Source organism: Drosophila innubila (assembly GCF_004354385.1).
Source record: "Drosophila innubila isolate TH190305 chromosome 2L unlocalized genomic scaffold, UK_Dinn_1.0 4_B_2L, whole genome shotgun sequence".
NCBI lineage: Eukaryota > Metazoa > Arthropoda > Insecta > Diptera > Drosophilidae > Drosophila > Drosophila innubila.
In genome coordinates this window covers 15,266,581-15,285,714 of record NW_022995372.1, presented here as the reverse complement: position 1 = coordinate 15,285,714, position 19,134 = coordinate 15,266,581, and the positions used below count along the sequence as shown (strand labels likewise).

Below are 19,134 nucleotides of genomic sequence, written 5' to 3'. Positions count from 1 at the left end.
ACGAACGTAAAAACTACGCACCAAGCAACAGCAACGGCAACAACAACAACAACAATGCCATAAACAATAAAACACGGCACGCAAAACAAACAAACAAGCAACGGGGTTGCGGCGAGCGGGACGGAACGGAATGGAACTGGTGAGTGTGAGAGCGAAAGAGAGCAGTTGAATATGGTGATATAGCAAACGTAGCGCAGCACCTGCCTGGCACAGACCCCTTCCCTCCTACCACACCCCCTCCCAACCCCTTTTGCCATACAACATCACTCAGTTAACGAGCAAACAAAACTAAACAAAAACAAATAACTAAGCAAATGCCATATTGAGGCGAAATTCTACAAAAAAAAACCTTTCTAAATTTTACTACGGCGTAGTAGAAATTTTTGTATTTTTCGATATTTGTGTTTTTGTTTTGGCGCTCAGGCTTTTTTTTTTTGTGTTTTGAAGTGTGTTATTCTTATGCCCTCGTTCGTTCAACTCGACCTCGCCACACCCGCCATCCGCTGCCCCAGCAACTGAACTCAAACCTGAACCGCTCCTGTCTACTTGTTTGTTTAATTTTTTGCCATTTCTGCTTCACATTTTATTTGTTTGTTTGACTCGCTGCGCATGTGTTGGTGAAGAGCAACTAGCCTTCGTGCGAGGGCTGTTAGGTAGGTATTTAAAACTGACCTTGGTACAAGGTGCATACTAAGTTTAATTTTTTAAATTGATTTGTATTTAATGCAATATTTTGTTTCTATAAATTTGTATTTAAACAAATATATACATAATATAAATACATAATTATAATATTGATAAAAATTTACTACATTTAGAATCTATACACTTTATTTCTATTTTGTTAATTGTATATAACTTGAATATAAACAAATAAATGCATGCATGTTAAGAAACACAATAGAATTGGACATTTAAAATAAATAAATAATACATGCTCAGTAAATAAGCTCATTTATATGCAAAATATATGTACACATGTGCTGTGTATTCCAGCAACACATGTAGCTGCCCTCGTTTTTGTGTTTTGGCGCGTACTCAGATCGTCCACTGTTATTGTTGTTGTTGTTTTTTAAGCATGACAAAGCACCGTACAATTTCACAACAGCAACTTCATAATGATGTTCGGCTTGTTTTTCCACGAAACAACTGTTTACCGAACGTGGCTGCTCTGCCGATGCTGACGTCAACAGCGCCGCAGCAGCGCTGCCTGTTCTCGTATATATGGAGTACATGTGCATGTGTGTGTGTATGCCTTGGTGCGTTGTGCTCATTTCATTCAAACGTACAACGAGAAATTTCATTTCAATACGCAGCCCGGCCAGCGAAGCGTCGCAGTCGCTGTCTCCGTCACCGTCTCTGTCTCCGTCTCAGTCACTGTCTCAGTCGCAGACGACGCGTCGTAGTTGTGGGTTCGTTACAAATCGATTTCAATAAGTTTGTCAGTGTTTGTCGGGAAAAAGCGACGCACAGTTCAGACGGTTCAGACGTTGGCAGTCGTTGCTCGAGAGCGGTCGTCGGTATCAAAAACACGCGTACGACATTTTTGGGCGCGCAGAAGAAAGAAAGAAGAAAGTAATAATAATAATAATATCGCAACGTGTGTGCTTGTGCGTGTTTGTGTGTGTATGTGTGAGGGAGTCAAGATGCGATAAACAGCAGCCTGCTGTTGTTGTTTTTATTGTTGTGTTTGCTAAACAAATAAGGGAAAAACAAATACAAATGCAAATATGTACAAGGAGAAACGAAACGGCTTCAATAATAAAAATCAAAAAAATAATATTTCGAAAATGGAATGCAAAATACAAGAAATGTGAACTATAAGGTGTACATTAAAAAAGTATGATTTTCCTTTTTTAAAATACAATTTAAAAATTATTTAATTTGATTCTTGCTCTTCCTCTCGCTCTCTCTGTCTGTCTATCTCTCTCTCTCCCTGTGTATTTTGCTTTTTTACGCGCCTTGAAATGTATTTTTAAGTTTTTGATCTGATTATTTTTATGTTTACTTTTTGCGTTGTTTAATTTGTTTTTAGATATTTTCAAAAATAACCGAAGTAGAAGGCTGATAAAAAAAAGAAACTTAAATTGTATCTGCTTGCAGTGAATTTGTATCTTTGAACTTTACATATTTGTGAAAATCTACTTTTTAGTGTAAATATAGAAAATAAATTGTATCTTTAAACTTTATTTGCAAAAATATACTATGTAGTTTAAGAAACTAAATCAAAAGTGTTAATTTATCAAATCTACTTAAAAAATACATCAATTAAACAATTAAAATACATCAAATGACAAACAAGTTTCTGATCTATAAAAAAAATCCCAAACGCAATTTTTTTTAACAAGAAATCCATTGAGACATCAACAATTTCAAATGCAAATAATTCTTGTGGAAAGCCCCAATGATAATAATATTAAAAAAAAGTGACCGCAGAATTCCCAGTAAATCCCAGAAAACTGTGCTAAGAAACCCAGCAAAAAACAATAACAACAAAAACAACAATTTATCATCTCAATAAACAATATTTTTATTATGCAAACATATTGGTGAACAAATTGAAATTTCTAGTTGAAAAGTGCGTAAAAAGTCAACAACAAACAAAAACAAAAAAAGAAAATCTAAAAAAAGAACAAAAGAAGAGGAAGACATTGTACAGACATGTGTGTCTTTATTTAAAAGTCAAATAATTCAACTAAACACAAACTAAATCAAACACGCATAAAAAAAAAGAAAAATAGAAATTAGGCTTTTAATGCGAATGTTGTATCTTGTATCTGTATCTGTCAAGTGAGTCAAGTGCGTATGTGTGTGTGTGTCTGTGTATTTGTTTACCGTTGTGATTCATACAGCTGATTGCGCAGCAACATTTGCTTTCTGCGCAAAAATGTTCTAAACAAAGGCAAATAACTAAAAAGTTTATTAATTGCAATGTGTGCCAAATGTTAAAATATACATATGTAAATATATATATATATATATATATATAAAAAAAAAAGCGAAAAACTGTCTTGACACTGACCAGGAAGCAAATCAGGCGACAAAGATTGATGTAAAAGCGGAATGTACATACAACACATACATATGCACATATATATATATACATGGTATACATACATGCATTAAAGCTCGCCGCGCAGTTTGTGCGAATGAATGCGCACGTGTCCCTGGCTCTCACTGTGTGTCTGTGTCTGTGTGCCTGTGAGTGTTTCAGTGCGAAATAGCTTCCGTCTATTGTGAATGGGTTGCTGTTATCGATGTTGTTAGCATTTTTCTGCTATTGTGACTTGTGACATTTTCAACGCCAAGCAGTTCAAAACAGAGCAGAGCATTTTTCTTAGCGCCGCACAGTGGAACAATGCCTCAAGTTGCTACGCAGAAAACATATTTTTTGGACCAATAAAGATATAAAGCTTAAGCGTTAAATTGCCTGTTTACACCGTGTGACAGGGCTTCTGGGTCATCCAGGTTTTTCGGTGAAAGTGGAAAAATATTTTCTATGCGTATTCTTACGTATAAAATTTCTAAAAAATAATTTTATTTTGTTCAAAATTTTATTTTTTCTAACCAATATTAGTAGAGGGATGGAGTATAAAAGAGTTTATTGCTAGTTATCTTTCATCAATGTTAAAAAAAATAGCCCCACTTTAGTGCGGTTTTTAAATATTGCTGATATAAAAAGAAAACAAGTAGAGAAACAAAAAACATAGGGATCGTATACATAACTTGTCTAAAATTTAGTTCTAAAGCTTGTACTTTTTGTAAAATTTGCACATTTATGCAAACTTTTTTTTTTGCCAAAAACCAAGATTGGAAAAATTTCAAAATATTTTGTTAACTTAATTGCATATTCTATCAGATTGGTTACGATGTCTCATAAAACATAAAAGATTTTCATACTAAGAGTTGATTTTCGGCCGATCGGTCCTATGACAGTTATATGATATAAATGCATATTCTAAAAGTTTGGTTATGATATCTCATAAAACAAAAAAGTTTTTCGTACTAAGACTTGATTTTCGCCCGATTGTTCCTATGGGCGCTATATGATATAGTGGTCCGATCGAAAAAAGAAACAAGCTTGATCTGTCTGCAATATAGAGGAATGTACATGCCAAGTTTGTTGACACTAACTTTTAAATTGTTCTTATAATTTGGATATGATATTTTGTATGTGGATTTTTAGGCGGTAAAGTGGGCGTTGCCAAATTCTGAAACAAACTTGATCTGCTTACAGTGTCTAAGATCTAGGCGCTCATACAGACGGACAGACAGACGGACAGATGGACATTGCTATATCGACTCGGCTATTGATGCTGATCAAGAATATATATACTTAAAGGGTCTGCCACTTCCCCTTCTGCCAGTTACGCACATATTCTTTAAAACAAACACAATAGACCCCTGTACTTTTTTTTAAGTACGGGGTCTAATAAAATAATTTTTGCCAAGATTTAAGGCCCTAATATTCCACAGTGCGCCTGTTGCAAGCTTTTGCGAAAATTGCAATATTCAAAATGTCGTACGATTAATGTTAATGTTAATTCATGCCAAGGAAAAGCGCCTCGTCATTTAGATTGGCGCACTTTTCCGGCAAGTAGCTGATTTTAATGTTAGTGAGTTATAGTCTGTGATTTCATTAGATGTTCATTTATTACACACAACTTTTACTTGTTTCCTTTACCTAATGTATGTAACAATTATAAAGAAATAAATTAGACGCCAAGTTTTTGATTATAATTAGCTTATTTACAACAAATATAATTTAAATATTATACATTTTTGATAGAACACTCTCGAAAATCTACAAATCTGAAAAAATAAGAAAGCAACTTGATAACTGCAGGCAGACTGTGATTATATTTAAACGAGTTAACCAAACTAGTGATGTAAAAATACATTCAAATATCGTACACTTGATATATGCTAAAGCGATTTTCAATTACTATAACTCGCTAAGGCTAAACACTTTTAGATTAGATGGAAATACTTTTTGGATAAAAAAAATTAAAGAAATTTTATAAGGATACCTTCTTTGAGCTTAAAAATTTATGTTATTTGAACATAAGTATAGAATTTTATTTAAACTAATTAATTTAATTGATAATCTGTAATTATTTTTAAGATAATTTTAAAGAAAAGAAATATGGAATTTTGTTTTTAATATAATACTCTTTAGCGAAGCAATAGCGTAAAAACCTGTTGTTGCAGATATTTAAATTCCCAAAAAATATATCTTTCAAATCTCTACACAAAAACTGAAGTAGGTTTTTACCTATATTGGCAAATAAAACCCCAAGTATGGGTCAAAGTTTAGTTGATTACAAACGCTTTTTTAGCCTTTAAAAATAGAAATTTTTATTTTATTTATTTTTTAAATCATTGAAAATAAATGGGAGTATTTTATCACCAATATGTCAAATCAAACACGACTGTCAATTAACAAGTCCGAAAGTTAAGAGGGAGAATAAAAAGAGAGAGTTGAGTCAAAAATCGAGCTAAAAACTCGATGCTGAACTTATAGCATATTTTTTATATTTTTATATATTATGGTATAATTCAATAACAATGAATATGTTGCAATAGTCAAAATATCGATGTATCGAGTTGTTTAACATCACTATTTAGGATACTTTAATATTTAAATGATGTGTTTAATTAATTAACTAAAATTCGTACCAATTTGCTTCGTTTGCAGTGTTAAGAAGACGAGTGCTTAGTAAATTACCAAGGATCAAATCAAAAGATGCTGATTGAGTGCATTACGCATGACAACATTCCTTGAATCCAAACAAACAAACAAATAAACAAACAACAAAAAAAAGAGACCAGGAGACGGAAGAAAAGAGTAAGAAATACTCTGGCTGCCAGACGAAAAGCTCAGCGTTACAGCACCCAAGCGAGTTAGCAAAAGCAGAAGTAGCAGAAGAGAGTAAAGGAAGATATTTATTAGATAGCAAATGAACTACAATCCGGAGAACGTTGTAGCCGCAGCCGCAGCAGCCAATCATCAATATCAACAGGAGCAACATCATCATCATCTTAATCATCTTAATCATCGTCAGCAGCAGCAGCAACACATCATTCCACTGCCCGCCAGTTACACCTCCGGCACAGTGGGTATAGGAATTGCAGGTGGATCAGGAGGTGGTGGTGGTGGCGGTGGCGACAGTTCACCCAAAAACATGGAATGGACTAATGACGATGCATTGGAGCTTATCGAACAGTATCGATGCCATACGGAGCTATGGAATCGTGCCGATCCCAAGTACAAGGATAAATTGTGTCGCTTTCGGGCGTGGTCGGAAATAGCCGAACGCTTCGGTTGCAGCAAGGCGGAGGTGGAGCGCAAAATGAATGTCCTGCTCACACAATATCGTCGCGAGAAGCATAAAATGTTTGTGAAAATCTATCAGGGCATACAGCCCAATCCGTCCAAGTGGTATGCCTTCAAACGCTTCGATTTCATGGAGGCGGGCGGTGGCAGTCTCAGTGGATTGCCCGGCAGTGGCAGTGGCAACATCAGTGCCACTTCATCGGGCGTTGCTGCCACACATAACGGTCTCAATGGCCTTGCCGCTGCAGCGGTCGCTGCGGCTGCGTACGAGAGCAGCACAATTGCAGCGGCAGCGAACGGTGGCGCCACTGGATCCATTGGCCACTGTGCTGCTGCTGGCACATTGACAACAACTGGAGCAACAACGCCCGCATCGCAGCACAGACGCATCAAGACCAAAGAGCTCAAATATTTTGGAGCGGTGAGTAATCCGCGCATAAATAAACCGAATGCGTAATCATTTTATAGCCAAGAAACAGAAAAACACACAACGAAGTTGACAAACACAGCAAAACACAAAAAATACAAACAAGAAAAAGTTATGTATTTTCGGCATGCCGAAGATTTGATACGCTTGCTTGAAAGTATAAATTGGTTGCTTTAAGTACTTTTATTTCATCAATCAATTTTAATAATTATTTGTGAGTTAGGAGTTTGTACCATTTTTACTTTACTTTTCGTAATATATTAATCCAAAAGACCAGCAAAACACCATTTTCGGTTTATGGTTCCGAGAAACTTTGTTGAAGAGAGCTTAACAACAACAACAATGCCTTTCAAGTTAGAGACCATAGAAGAGGAAAGCTTTATACAAAACTTAAACAAAAAAATAATAATGTATGAAACCATATAATACAATAACTCAAAAAAAAAAAATTGCAGTTCCATTCCTAATATTCCTAAAAAATAAGAATCTATTTTGATTTTTATTTAAACACTGATTTAACAAAAATCTGTTTTACTCATTACTGTTGATGGATATTATAAAAATCAGAAATAACCATTATTCGAAACATTTTTTTTTAAGTCTCAAGTATAAGTTTATTGTCTGCTTGCATAGATTCTGCAATTACAAACAATTTAAGCAAATCACCCCCTTCAACACTTAATGACCAATGACCACCTATACAAACAAATCTATGACTCACAGCATTTTTTTTTTTTTTTTTGAATAGCAGCACCTGCTAGAATTTTTGATTTTTCATTCTGATAAGATAACATTAAAAATAATATGCAATTTGTTGAATAAACTTGATATATTAAATTTTAAAAAACACACTTTGATGAACTCCAGCTAGTTTAGCCAAAAATTAAGGTAATTTTTAATCAATAAGCACTGAAAGATACAAAAGTATCTTATTCATAATAAAGCAACGCAGTGCACTGCTTGCCGTCAACACTACAAGTGTTCCTGCAAGCATTTCAAGTATCCGCTGGTTATCAGCGCACTATTTTTGTTTTTGCAAAACAAGGGAATCACATAGACATTCATATGGAGAGTTTCAAAACAAGATACAAGTAAAAGATACAAGAGTATCTTTTTCAAAGTGCGCTGCTTGCAGTTTATATGAATGTGCAAGCAGCAGTTCATGTAAGTAATTACAAAATGAGGAAATTGTTAATAATATTTCATCAATTTAACAACTATTTGCAAAAAGGCTTAAGGTTTGTAGATTATACAGCATTTTGATAAGTGCGTTCTTAATGTCACGCATACTACGTACATGCATGTACATACATTTGTATAAATGCGCATATTTTAACAGTCGTTTGACGTTATAACACTTGTTAATGCAAGACAACATAGCCCATAAAAAGCGGTTTTTTATATATTTATTTAATATAATTAAAACGCTTACTAAGCAAACGATTTCCAAGAAATTGATAGGTGTTAAATTCTATCAATCAGAAATTTTTTTTGCACACAAACATGTGAATTTATGAGAATCAAACACCGTTGGGTTTTCTAGTGTTAATTTCAGTTCAAAACAAGCATAAACTTAACTGTGTTTTTTAGTTCAAAGAGAGCGACAACTGAGAGAGCGAGAGTGGGAGAGAAACGGAGCGCCATGTGCGCAAATGACTTGCTGATTTTGCTACCGATAGTGCGAGCGGAACACACACATTTCATTGCCATCTCTGTCGCTCTCGATTGGATTGCTGTTGTTTTTGTTTTTGACGATCAAAACAGAATTAAAATTTTACGCATAAATTTTTCTAAGAATTTGCCGCTGTGTGCGTGAGGCATTGGCCTGAGTTTACTTGAGAATCTGTGCATGTGTGTAAGTAATCAATGTACATGTGTGTATGTGTTTGTGAGTGTGTGAGAGAGTTGTTTTTATATACATATGTATGTATTTGCTTTGTCGCGCCAGACAAGCAAGAAAGCTTTGGCTGTTGGGGAGTGCAGGGCATACAATTGAGGCAGAGCGAGAGAGAGTGTTGTCTGATATTTCGTCGTTGTTGTCGCTTACTCGCTCGCATGCTCTGTTTTTGTGTGTGATGAAATGTTTGTTTTGCACGGCGAAATGCGCGTAGCACTTGCCCGCGAGTTGTTTTTGTAATGTTTAGCATTGCGGTTGCCCATTGGCCTCCCCACTCCAGCTGTACAGTGGTTCTCAGTTTATTAGACCCACTACTAATATATATTACAAATTTAAAGTAAAACTGGTATATTAATGAAAATAAAATATGAAGAAAATTTAAACTCAGATTGGTTTATGAATGTTTATTAAATCGAATCGAATGTCTGTTTTATTTTTTCTACATCGGTTACGTAACGGTTACTGGTTTCTTGTATGTTTCGGTATCGAAATTTTAATTCACATAAATATGTAAAAGAAAAACGAAACATAGTTAAACATTTAGTGGATCATATAAGCTGTGAGGCACTGTCTATAATCGCGTATGTATGTGTGTACATATGTAGTTATTGTGATTCGTTTGGCGCTGGTTGTTTTTTGGTTGTTGTTGTTTGCTTTTGTTTTTACTCGAGTCTGTGTAGTTTTCACTTGTTCTGTGCTCATGTTGCCATCATTGTTGTTGTTGCTGTTGTTGTTTTTACTGTTTGTCAGACTTATCAAAACAAAATGGCAAACAGTAGTATTGTTGTTATTGTTGTTTTTTGATGCTGTATTCATTTGCTCTTGTGTTGTTTTTAGAAAATAAATATTATAATATAACACTTCGTTATGACTGTCCCGTTTGGGCGGTGGGTGGTTGGATAGTTGGGTGGGTGTGGCAATGCCGATGCGTGCAACTTGTTTGTGCAACTTGGTCAGGTATTCTTCTTGTGTTGTTTTGTCGTTGTTGCTGTTGTTGTGTGGCAACGAACATTTCACTATTTTTGCCCGAGCACCAAGTCGAAATTCCATTTACCTTTCAGCCCCTCCTCTCCCACTATACACCTCTTTTCACACACTTTATTTGCTTGCACTTTTCACTGTTGGTTGTTTTTCTGCTTGGTCTCGTGTTTTTGTTTTTGCGTCATTATTATTTGCGTGTGCAGGCAGCGACAGCGGCAGCGACGCCCACGCGTCACAGCTGTGTGTGTGTGTGTACGTACACTCACAAAAAAAATGCTTTTAAATTTTTAAATTTTGACTTTAATTTAATTATTTTTAAATAATAAAATTTTTTTACTATATGATTTAGCATTATATATGGATTTAGTAGATGTAAAGTGTACGCACTTATATTCAGATTAAATAGAATTTATATTAAATTTAAATTAATTATTTTAATATTTAAATTTGATTTACATTTTCTTTAAAAAAAAATATATTTTTGCATTTAAGTGAAAACAAATGCTTAAAATATATTATTTTTTATTTTGTTTTCTTTGTTTTTTTTACCCACGATTTTGAACTGAAAAGTTCTGTTTGTGGCAGCTCTGCGATTCTAACCATTAAGTCACCGAATTTAAATTAAAATTTTCCTATTTTTTCTCTAATAAAAATGTACCAAATAACTCCAATTTTAAAATGTGAAAATTTTTAAAAATAATATTATATAAAAATATTAAAGATACAAAATTTTAGGAAATATTAAAATTAGCTACATAAACACTTTGGTTTTACTTTATTTACTTTTATTCATATTAACTTTGACATTTAAGTAGATTTTTAGTTAAATTAAAGTTTATTCTATTTAATTTTAATATGTTTTCTATTTAAATCTAAAATGAAAAAATCAAATACGTTTGTATTTAATTTTACTATTCGCTTTTTCTATCAGTGTATATATTTATATGTGTATGTGTGCTTGTATTTTTGCTCATATTTTACAATTGTTTTGCTGCAGCATTTTCTCCAAGACAGCAAACAACAACAATAAGTCTTGTGTTTTTTTTTGTCGTCCCGCAATGTTGTGGTTAGGCCAGGCAGCGACGCTGACGTTGACGTCGCAGCGTTGCCGCCACACGCGTTGACTGTGTTTAATACCGTTGCCCTGCTTTGCCCTGCTGTTTGTCCCGCTCCCACTCATTTAATATGCCAGTACCCTCCATTCTCCTTTCAGTTTGTTTTTGTTTATAAAATGCGTTTCCTATTGCTGTTGTACTTGCTGCACTAGCAACTGTTGTTGTTGCTATTATTGTTGTTGTGTTTGTAATTTGCGTGGTTTTGTTTTCTCTCGCATGCGCTTTTAGAAAATGCTGGCCCCCTCCCCCTGCGGCGAGTTGGACCTGAAAAGTGCACGGAAAATTAGCAGCAGCAGCAAATGTTGCGAATGCGACTGCGATAGCGACAGCGAGCGCGACGTAGCCGCAGTCAAAGTAGCAGCAAGCAGTGCAAACGACAGCAGCGTAGCAACGACGCAGCAGGCAGCGACTGCGACTGCGAAGCCAGCGTTTGTTTTTGTTTACTCATTCATTGCAGAGTTGTTTAGCTGTGCGCGCAGTGTTGCCAGCTTGGCTGGAAGCTTGACTTCACGAGGGCAGGTTGGTGGGTGGTGGGTGATAGAGATGCACATGAAGTAAAGAGTGCAAAGCAGAAGAAGAAGAAGTAGAAGAGTGAGCTGTTTTGAAAGTTATGCAAGAACTTGGAGTTTTTTTTTTTGTTATGGTTGGGTGTGGAAGAGCTAACGGTAGCTGTGCAAACAAATCTAAGAATATAAATATAGTATAAATGTAATGAAGATGTGAGGAGTTCAGGACTTGCATATGTATACACATGTATGCATGTATGGACATGTATACACATATTCCCATATTTCCATATTTTATTCATAGCCTGAAACATTAAATTCGCATTATAAAATTGTGTAAATAATAATACAGGCAGATAAGCTGTACTTTGTACTCTTTAAGTATATATGTAGCTTCTGTTCACAACAAGCTTATTTTAAAATTGGGGTACTTCCCCTGATGCTGCTGAAAAAAAAACAAATAATTACGCTGCAGTCGAGTCTGCTCGACTACGAGTTAACCAAAATGATAATAAATTTTGTCAATGTTGTACTTATGATGTCTCAAAGTTGTATCTATTATTATTTTCTCGTGATGTAAAAATAAGTAGTATAAATCCAACCTGTGAATCGGCAAAAATACATCGATTTAAAAATATTGGGCTTTTCACAAATCACTTTTTTTTAAACAAAAAATGTTAAAGTATAAAAATGGACAATGATGAAAAAAATTGCAACTCTCCAATTTTGATGCACAGTCAAATTAGAGTTGAGTTGTTGATTTTTCATGAAAATCGATTTAATTAACTCGATTGAGCGTATAAAAAATAGAGTTTAAAGTTTTTAAGTGAAAATGAAGACATTGAAAGTTTTACGCACGTGTGAATTGATTCACAATTTTGTGGTCAATTAACCCTCTATGTGTAGCTGCTTAATGCAGTTTCATTAGTAAGTCAATCAATTGTGTCTATGTTTGTATGTGTGTGTGCTGTGCTAAAATATTGTATCGTTTCTAATAATCATTTGCGTGAGCAGAAATCGCGACCGTCGTTGGAGTATAAATATAATGAAAATGGGCTGAGGTTTTGGCATAGTTTGAAGGGGAGAAGAAGATAGGGGAAGCACACGATGTGGTCTGTATTTTATTTGTTGTTGTATGGGACTTCTTTTTCCCTGTAATCAAAGGAAATTAGTAAATGGGGTAACTTTGTTTAATAACAGTTAGTCAAGTAATTGTTTTGACAAATAAAACATCACTTTGTAAATATAAAAATATTGTTGTTTTTTATATTTTATGTTCTTATTTTATGGTATCTTTTTTTTATGTTTATGGTTTTTAGAAAAAGTTAATAATATGAAAAAAACATGAATATAAATAAATAACTAAATATGTAAATGATTTTGCTTTGTCAAAGCAATTACTTCACATACTGTAATCTAACAGACAGCAAGGTGGCAACTCCAAATGTCAATCTGATTTATTACATGACATGTAAGTCACTGTATTTACTTTAGTCTTGACTACAGGGTATCCTCTAGTTGGGAGTTTTTGATCGATGCCCTCACAGTTGTTTATTCATTGGATTGGATGATAATCAGTTTGTTTACATTTTTTACTTGCACACATACAAATACATACATACAAAGAGAGTGAAAAACATGGAGAATGAATATGCACATGCATATAAAGAGCGATAGAGAAAGAGAGAGAGAGCGCACGATAGAGTGAGAGCTGCTGTATGTGCAATAAAGTCAAACATGCATGCATACACAGTATGTATGTATGTAGTATATTAGACTAACCAAAATAATAATACAGACACGCACACACACACACACACACACGCTGCTTCTAAATGCGTAAACAACAGCAAAGGCAGCTGCAGCAATAACAATAACAATAATAACAAACCAAAGTAGAAGGCAAATTAAAAAAAAAAAACAGCAGCAACGACATCAACGACAGTTGTTTTTGTAAATTGTGGAAAGTTCTAGGCGCCAGCGCCAACACGCCGAACAATGAACGATGAGCAAACGAACAACGCACGATGAACAAGTCTCTCAGCGTGAGAGTAAGAGAGTGCGAGAGCAAAGCAAATGAAGAGCGATCGTTGATGAACAGTGATCACATTTGCATATTGTTGTATTTATGCCCCATCAACGTGGGGTAGGTTGTTAATATTTATGGGCTTCTGCTGTTGATCAGCTCTCTCTTTATATTATATTTTTTCCGTCTTATTGGTAATGTTTTTCTGTTATTTACACATGTCCAATAAGAAAATTAATATTATACAGTGGCTGACAGCTTATTAGACCCACTACATATTAAAATATGGTTTGTTTTTATCACAGACTAATCTTTAGAAATTTTAATATATTAATAACAAAAATTATTAACAATGTATGATTTACTTTTAATTTTAATTGATTCCCCTACTTTTTTAAATATGTGTGCTTTATAGCACGGAAAATAATCATTATGTTTGAGCAAAAAATAATACTAATAAAATAATAATTTGTTTTTGATTTTTTATTTTAAATTAAAAATTAAAAATATTGATTTAAGTTGCTAAACAAAAAAATAAGTGAATACGTACATACATAGCACGCATCGCTCGCTGTTTCGAAATTGTATGTATGTATGTGTGTATTGTGTTTGCGGTCGCTTTTCTCTCTCTCTCTCTCTTCATCAGTTGACGGCATGTTGTCAGTTCTCTGGCGGTTTTAAAAGACTTACTACGTTGCTAGAATTTTTTCGACAATGTGTTTTGTGTTGTCGTCGTCGTCGCGTCGCTAAATATTAATAACAAAGAGTCAAATAATATTTGTTTAATTAAAATCTACTTAATGCATTACAACAACAACAACAAAAGCAGAGATGACTTCTCTTCTCCAAACACTTTGCATCACAGAATCACAGCAGCAGCTGGAGCATCAGCAAAAACTGTACTAAACATCTTAAAATATAAATTTTAGCTCTTTTCCAACACCTACCGTCTGTTTACACGACTCTTTAGCAGTATTTTGCGCATGCTCTGTCCACATTTTCATATGTATGTTTTGTGTGCGTGTGTGTGTATGTTTATGTGTGCGTGTTTTTGTTTGCTAATTTGTTTTGATCGTCTTCGTGTGTTTGACATTTATTCGGCACTCTCACACATATAGGGCTTTTTTCTTGTATGGTACATATGTATGTGTGTGCGCATGCTTGACTTAAAAAACTTCCAAAAAATTTTATTTCACAGGGATCGCAAATAGCAGTTACTTTTATTTAAAAAATTAATTTGAACTCTTTCTATCGATCAAAAAATTTTAAAAATATAAAATTTAATTTAAAAAAATTATAACACAAGTCTAATTTTCAATTTTTTTTTAAAATTAAAAAATAACAATTTTTTCTAAATTTTTCGAAATAATTCCAAATAATTCCAAAATCCATAACCATTCACCTCAATATTTTTTTAAAAATGATTTATCACATGTCTTTAAAGGACACAACAATATACAAAATTTAAATACAATAATGTATTTATTTTTAAATTGTATTTAAAATTAAAAATAACTTAAACAAAAATAACTCTTGTTTCCCATCCCTGGTATTTACTGTAATTTAGTCAAATTTGCTTATTTAAATTAAGTGTAATTATGAATAAGTATGCGCTTTATTATCGACACAAAGTTAATAACAATATGATGAGAAGCGACTGACCGACAAAAGAATGTTAATCGGTGCTTAAAGTAAAAAGAATATTGCGAGTATGTTATTAGAATTATCTTTGTATGGCATAAACATACAGTGACTTAAGTAACTGCAGTGCACTATACTTGCGCCACCTACCGCGCAAAGCTCGCTTTAATGCGTATACGTGATGGGATTTCAATAAGCTACTTACCGGGTATAATCTGTTTATTGACAATACTACAGTGAATAAATAATTTATAAAATTATTGATTAGCTTATGTATTTTTAAGTACTCTGTATCATATTTTAATATTAATCAGTGTATTATTTTATTAAAACCCAGTGTGCAAACTACAAAAATTTTGTTTAAGGTTTTGTTCGGCGGTTTGAACCATAGAGCAAGACTTAGGTTTGGTTCGCGAATCGGTTTACTTACCCCTAAACCCAAGGTTTGGGTTCGAACCTCGGTCCAATTTAATGAAAAAAAAACTATTTTTATTGCTTTAAATTTTTCTTGACTTTTTAAACCAGTTAAATTTTGAATTAAAAAAAGGTTATAATTTTAATAATAATCTAAATTTATTTAAAGATTTTAATATCACTTACATATCTTTATCCGAAGTCTCAGATACTTGAGAAATATTAGCAAAGAATAAAATTAATTAAAGTAATTATTTTTTTTTCTCGAACCGAATTATTTTGGCGTTCTAATTAACCGAACTTTTTGCAATTATGTGGGTTGATATATATTATATCTTAAGGAATTTCGGTAAATTTAAAGTAAAGTTTTTCATCCGCCAGCATTATAGATATTAAAAAAATAACCTGATAAAAAAAAAAAAATTAACTTTTTCAAAAATGTATACTTAATATAAATAGATTATATATTATTTATGAAATGATTAACTCTCTAGTATATTTTTATTATATTTATAAACTGTTATTGTCATTCTGCAAATGCAAAGTAGAATTTTGAAGAGAAGAGTAACAATAGTAGTAAATTAATGTCTTAAAGGTGAAATTAATGTTAGTGGTTGTTTTTGGGCCTGCTTATCGCAAAGCGGACAACTTTACAAAAATAAAAAAGCGTCATAATGCTGAGTCGCTTTTTTTTTATGTTTATTTCGGTTCTTGGATTTTTGTGTGTGTTCCAATCAGTGAACTTTGGACGATAGCAATTAAATATTCTTATCATCTTGTTTCTGTTGCAGATGGGCCTCAATATACCCATGTTGATAGCGAGTAGCCAAACACTGGACAGCTGGAATACGGCGGGCCAATACTCTCCACCGATTGGTAATACGGGCGGTGGAGCCAGCGGTATGCCCAATTCCCAGCAGCAACAACAACAGTTACGGGTGCCCATGTCCTATGGAGGAGGTGGTGGTGTCACGCCTTACACTGGAGGCGGCGGTGGGGGCAGCAGCAGCAGCGAATTCCAGCCAAGTCCACATAAAACCATCGATACATCGGACAATGAGGACAACAACAATCGAGATGAGACAACAGCGGCAGCATTGGGACAACTTGCTGCCAAGGTGGAGAGACGCTCACCGCATGCCATCTCCTGTCAAGCGGGCGGAGATGGAGGGGAAGGCGGTGGAGGAGGAGGAGGAGGAGGAGGAAGAATGAGCGTTGAGCCTGGAGGGGAAGACGGTGCGGTTGCAGTTGCCGTTGCGGTTGCATTAAGCGATGCCGGTTCGAGTCCCATTCCCAATACGAACACCAACACCAACATGCACGAGGCGCACAAGAACCATCTGTTGCAAACGAGTCCGGCTTCGGCATCGGCACGTGCCGCAACGCCGCGTCAGGCGCATGAGCAGCTGCCTCATGGTCATGGCCAGACGTTGCAGCAGCATCAGCAGCAGCAGCAGCATCATGGTCATCATCATCAAGCTCATCATGCGGATGAGCTGGATATTAAGCAGGAGCTAGTCGACTACTTTCATCCCTCGTCTGCTGCCGCTGCAGCAGCGCCTCCGCCTCCTCCACTGCTAGACTCGCATCGTTCCTACAGCTCCGCCGGAGAGGAGAGTCGCCTGCAGCTGGACATGGCGCAGGATTTGCGGGTGGCCCAGGCCAAGGCACAGGCACACAATTATGCTGGCTTTGTGCTGCCGCCGCGCAGCAGCAGCGCTCAACTTGCCGCCGCCGCTGCCGCAGCTGCCTCCATGCCACTGAATATGCGCAAACTGACGGCTGCCTCAAGTGCCGGACACCTGCTGATGAACTCGTTGCTCAGTTCCCGCGAGAGTATGTCGGATGCGGATGCGGACGGTGAGGTGGACAACGATGAGGCAACGGAATCAGCAGCAAGTCCTGGCCACATCAAGAGCAGCGTCTCCGCTCAGGATGCTACATCGGCGGCGGCAGCGGCGGCTGCCTTCTATGCGGACAGTCTGAGTCGAGATGATTGTGATTTTGTGGGCTCGAATGTGTCGATGAAGCTGCGCACAATGGATCGGACGCAGCGCATCATTGCCGAGAAGCTGATCAGCGAGGTGCTCTATTTTGGCCAGTTCAATGAACTGGAACGCACCGCTCGGATACAGCCCAAGTGACACTGGCGCTTGAAGAAGTGGTCGAGAGTGGGTAGATTAGGCTTAGCAACGGGAAGGGTAACAGAAATGGGTATGGGAATGGGAATGGGAGTGGGAATGGGTATGGGTATGGGAAAGGCTATCACAGCAGAGGTATCCGGCATGGCAGCGGGCTTAACCTTGGCTTGGCACATGGCAAATAGACGCAACGAAATTCCATTGTAAAAAAGAAACCACAACAAAAAATACAGTACAATTTACTTTTAGTTGGACCCAAGGACCTAAGGCTTACTTGGGGGCAAAGTTACTTAGCATGAGAAAGCTGAATGAAAGAGATGACAAAATGTGAATTTCCTATTTCCGCTGGATTAACACCCTAAAAGCAAGATTTAAACGTCAAGATATATTATTTTCTATTTTGATTTTGCTCACCGTCAAATAGAATTGCACATTCAAAAAACGAATGTTTCATAAAACACACGACTGTCGGTCTGACCGTACGTAACTTAAAAAAATAGGAGAAATCGCAAAAATGAAAGGAAAGTGTCACAATATTCGGCTTCAAAAACAAACTATAAACTACAATTAATTTGCAATATTCAAAGCCAAAATAACTTGGGCAGCAGTAATAAAATGATAAAAAGTTAAAACTTCAATATTAAAAAATAGAGCATAGTTAAAGAAAATACTACATAGATATATACATACATACGTATAGGGTTAGATAGAGTGGGTCGGGAAAAGGCATACCTGAGACATCTAACTGAACAGAATCTCAGTATTAGTTATAAACATAAAATACACATACAATACAATAAAATACATACTACATACAATACCATTTTGAAATGGTATTTGTACTCTTACAGGGAAGCATGTTAAGCATTTGCCATGTTAAGTCAAGCAATATCCGACCTTGTTCACATCTACTTCTGGGCTACTTCAAAGATAAGCGGCAAAGTGGAGAGCAAAAAAATAAAGATAAAAACCACAGCAAGAGAGAGTACCCTACGTTGGGCGCCAAACTAACGAAAGACAAAAGCCTTTGGCCAACTCAAAAAAAAAACAAAAAATTGCTTGCATTTTTTTAGGCAAGCATAGCACTTATGTTAACTACATATACATACATATACACAATCTAAATGTGTATAGATATGTACATAGATAACTATCGTATGTTTTTTATATGTCAAATTATATATCATTGTACCTTATTTTGAAACAGAAATGTTTTTGTAGTCATTTAAGTCTGGTCGTCAACACTAACCAACACCAATCGATAAAGTAACTGAAACCAACCAACGTAAACTAAAAAAAACAACTACAAATTGTATAAATATAAATATAAATATATATATATATATATATATATATAAATGTATCTATAATATAAAATGTACATGTCGTCACTAGTTTGTTAAACAAAAAATAACTAAAAAAATACACAACATATTATAATTATGATAAAGAGAAAGAAAATTGTAAATTTTTTGCGTGCAAGTTTTTTAGGTCATAATTATTTTTGCATAATTTTTAAGTAGTTTTATTTTTTTATGCAAAGCAGAGCAAAACAACAAAAACAAAACAACTGAAAACAATGAAAAAAAAAAACAACATTAAATTAATTTATACACACAACAAAATAAAGAGCAGATTGGTAATTTAGT

General features: G+C 35.1%; 1 protein-coding gene across 5 annotated transcripts; it reads left to right on the top strand.

Moving 5' to 3' along the window:
• The first annotated feature begins 74 nt into the window (after positions 1 to 74).
• Positions 75 to 17,713, top strand: LOC117780042. Of its 5 annotated transcripts, XM_034616412.1 has the most exons (4): positions 124 to 139; positions 624 to 653; positions 5,699 to 6,758; positions 16,136 to 17,713. In XM_034616412.1, exons 3-4 carry the CDS (start codon positions 5,961 to 5,963, stop codon positions 17,486 to 17,488), a joined length of 2,151 nt encoding a protein of 716 aa, XP_034472303.1. In that variant the 5' UTR covers positions 124 to 139; positions 624 to 653; positions 5,699 to 5,960; the 3' UTR covers positions 17,489 to 17,713. The 5 variants fall into 5 exon arrangements, with proteins under 5 accessions (XP_034472306.1, XP_034472303.1, XP_034472305.1 ...); XM_034616415.1 differs by lacking the exon at positions 624 to 653 and having other exon boundaries at positions 75 to 139; XM_034616414.1 differs by lacking the exon at positions 124 to 139 and having other exon boundaries at positions 615 to 653.
• The last annotated feature ends 1,421 nt before the right edge of the window (positions 17,714 to 19,134 follow it).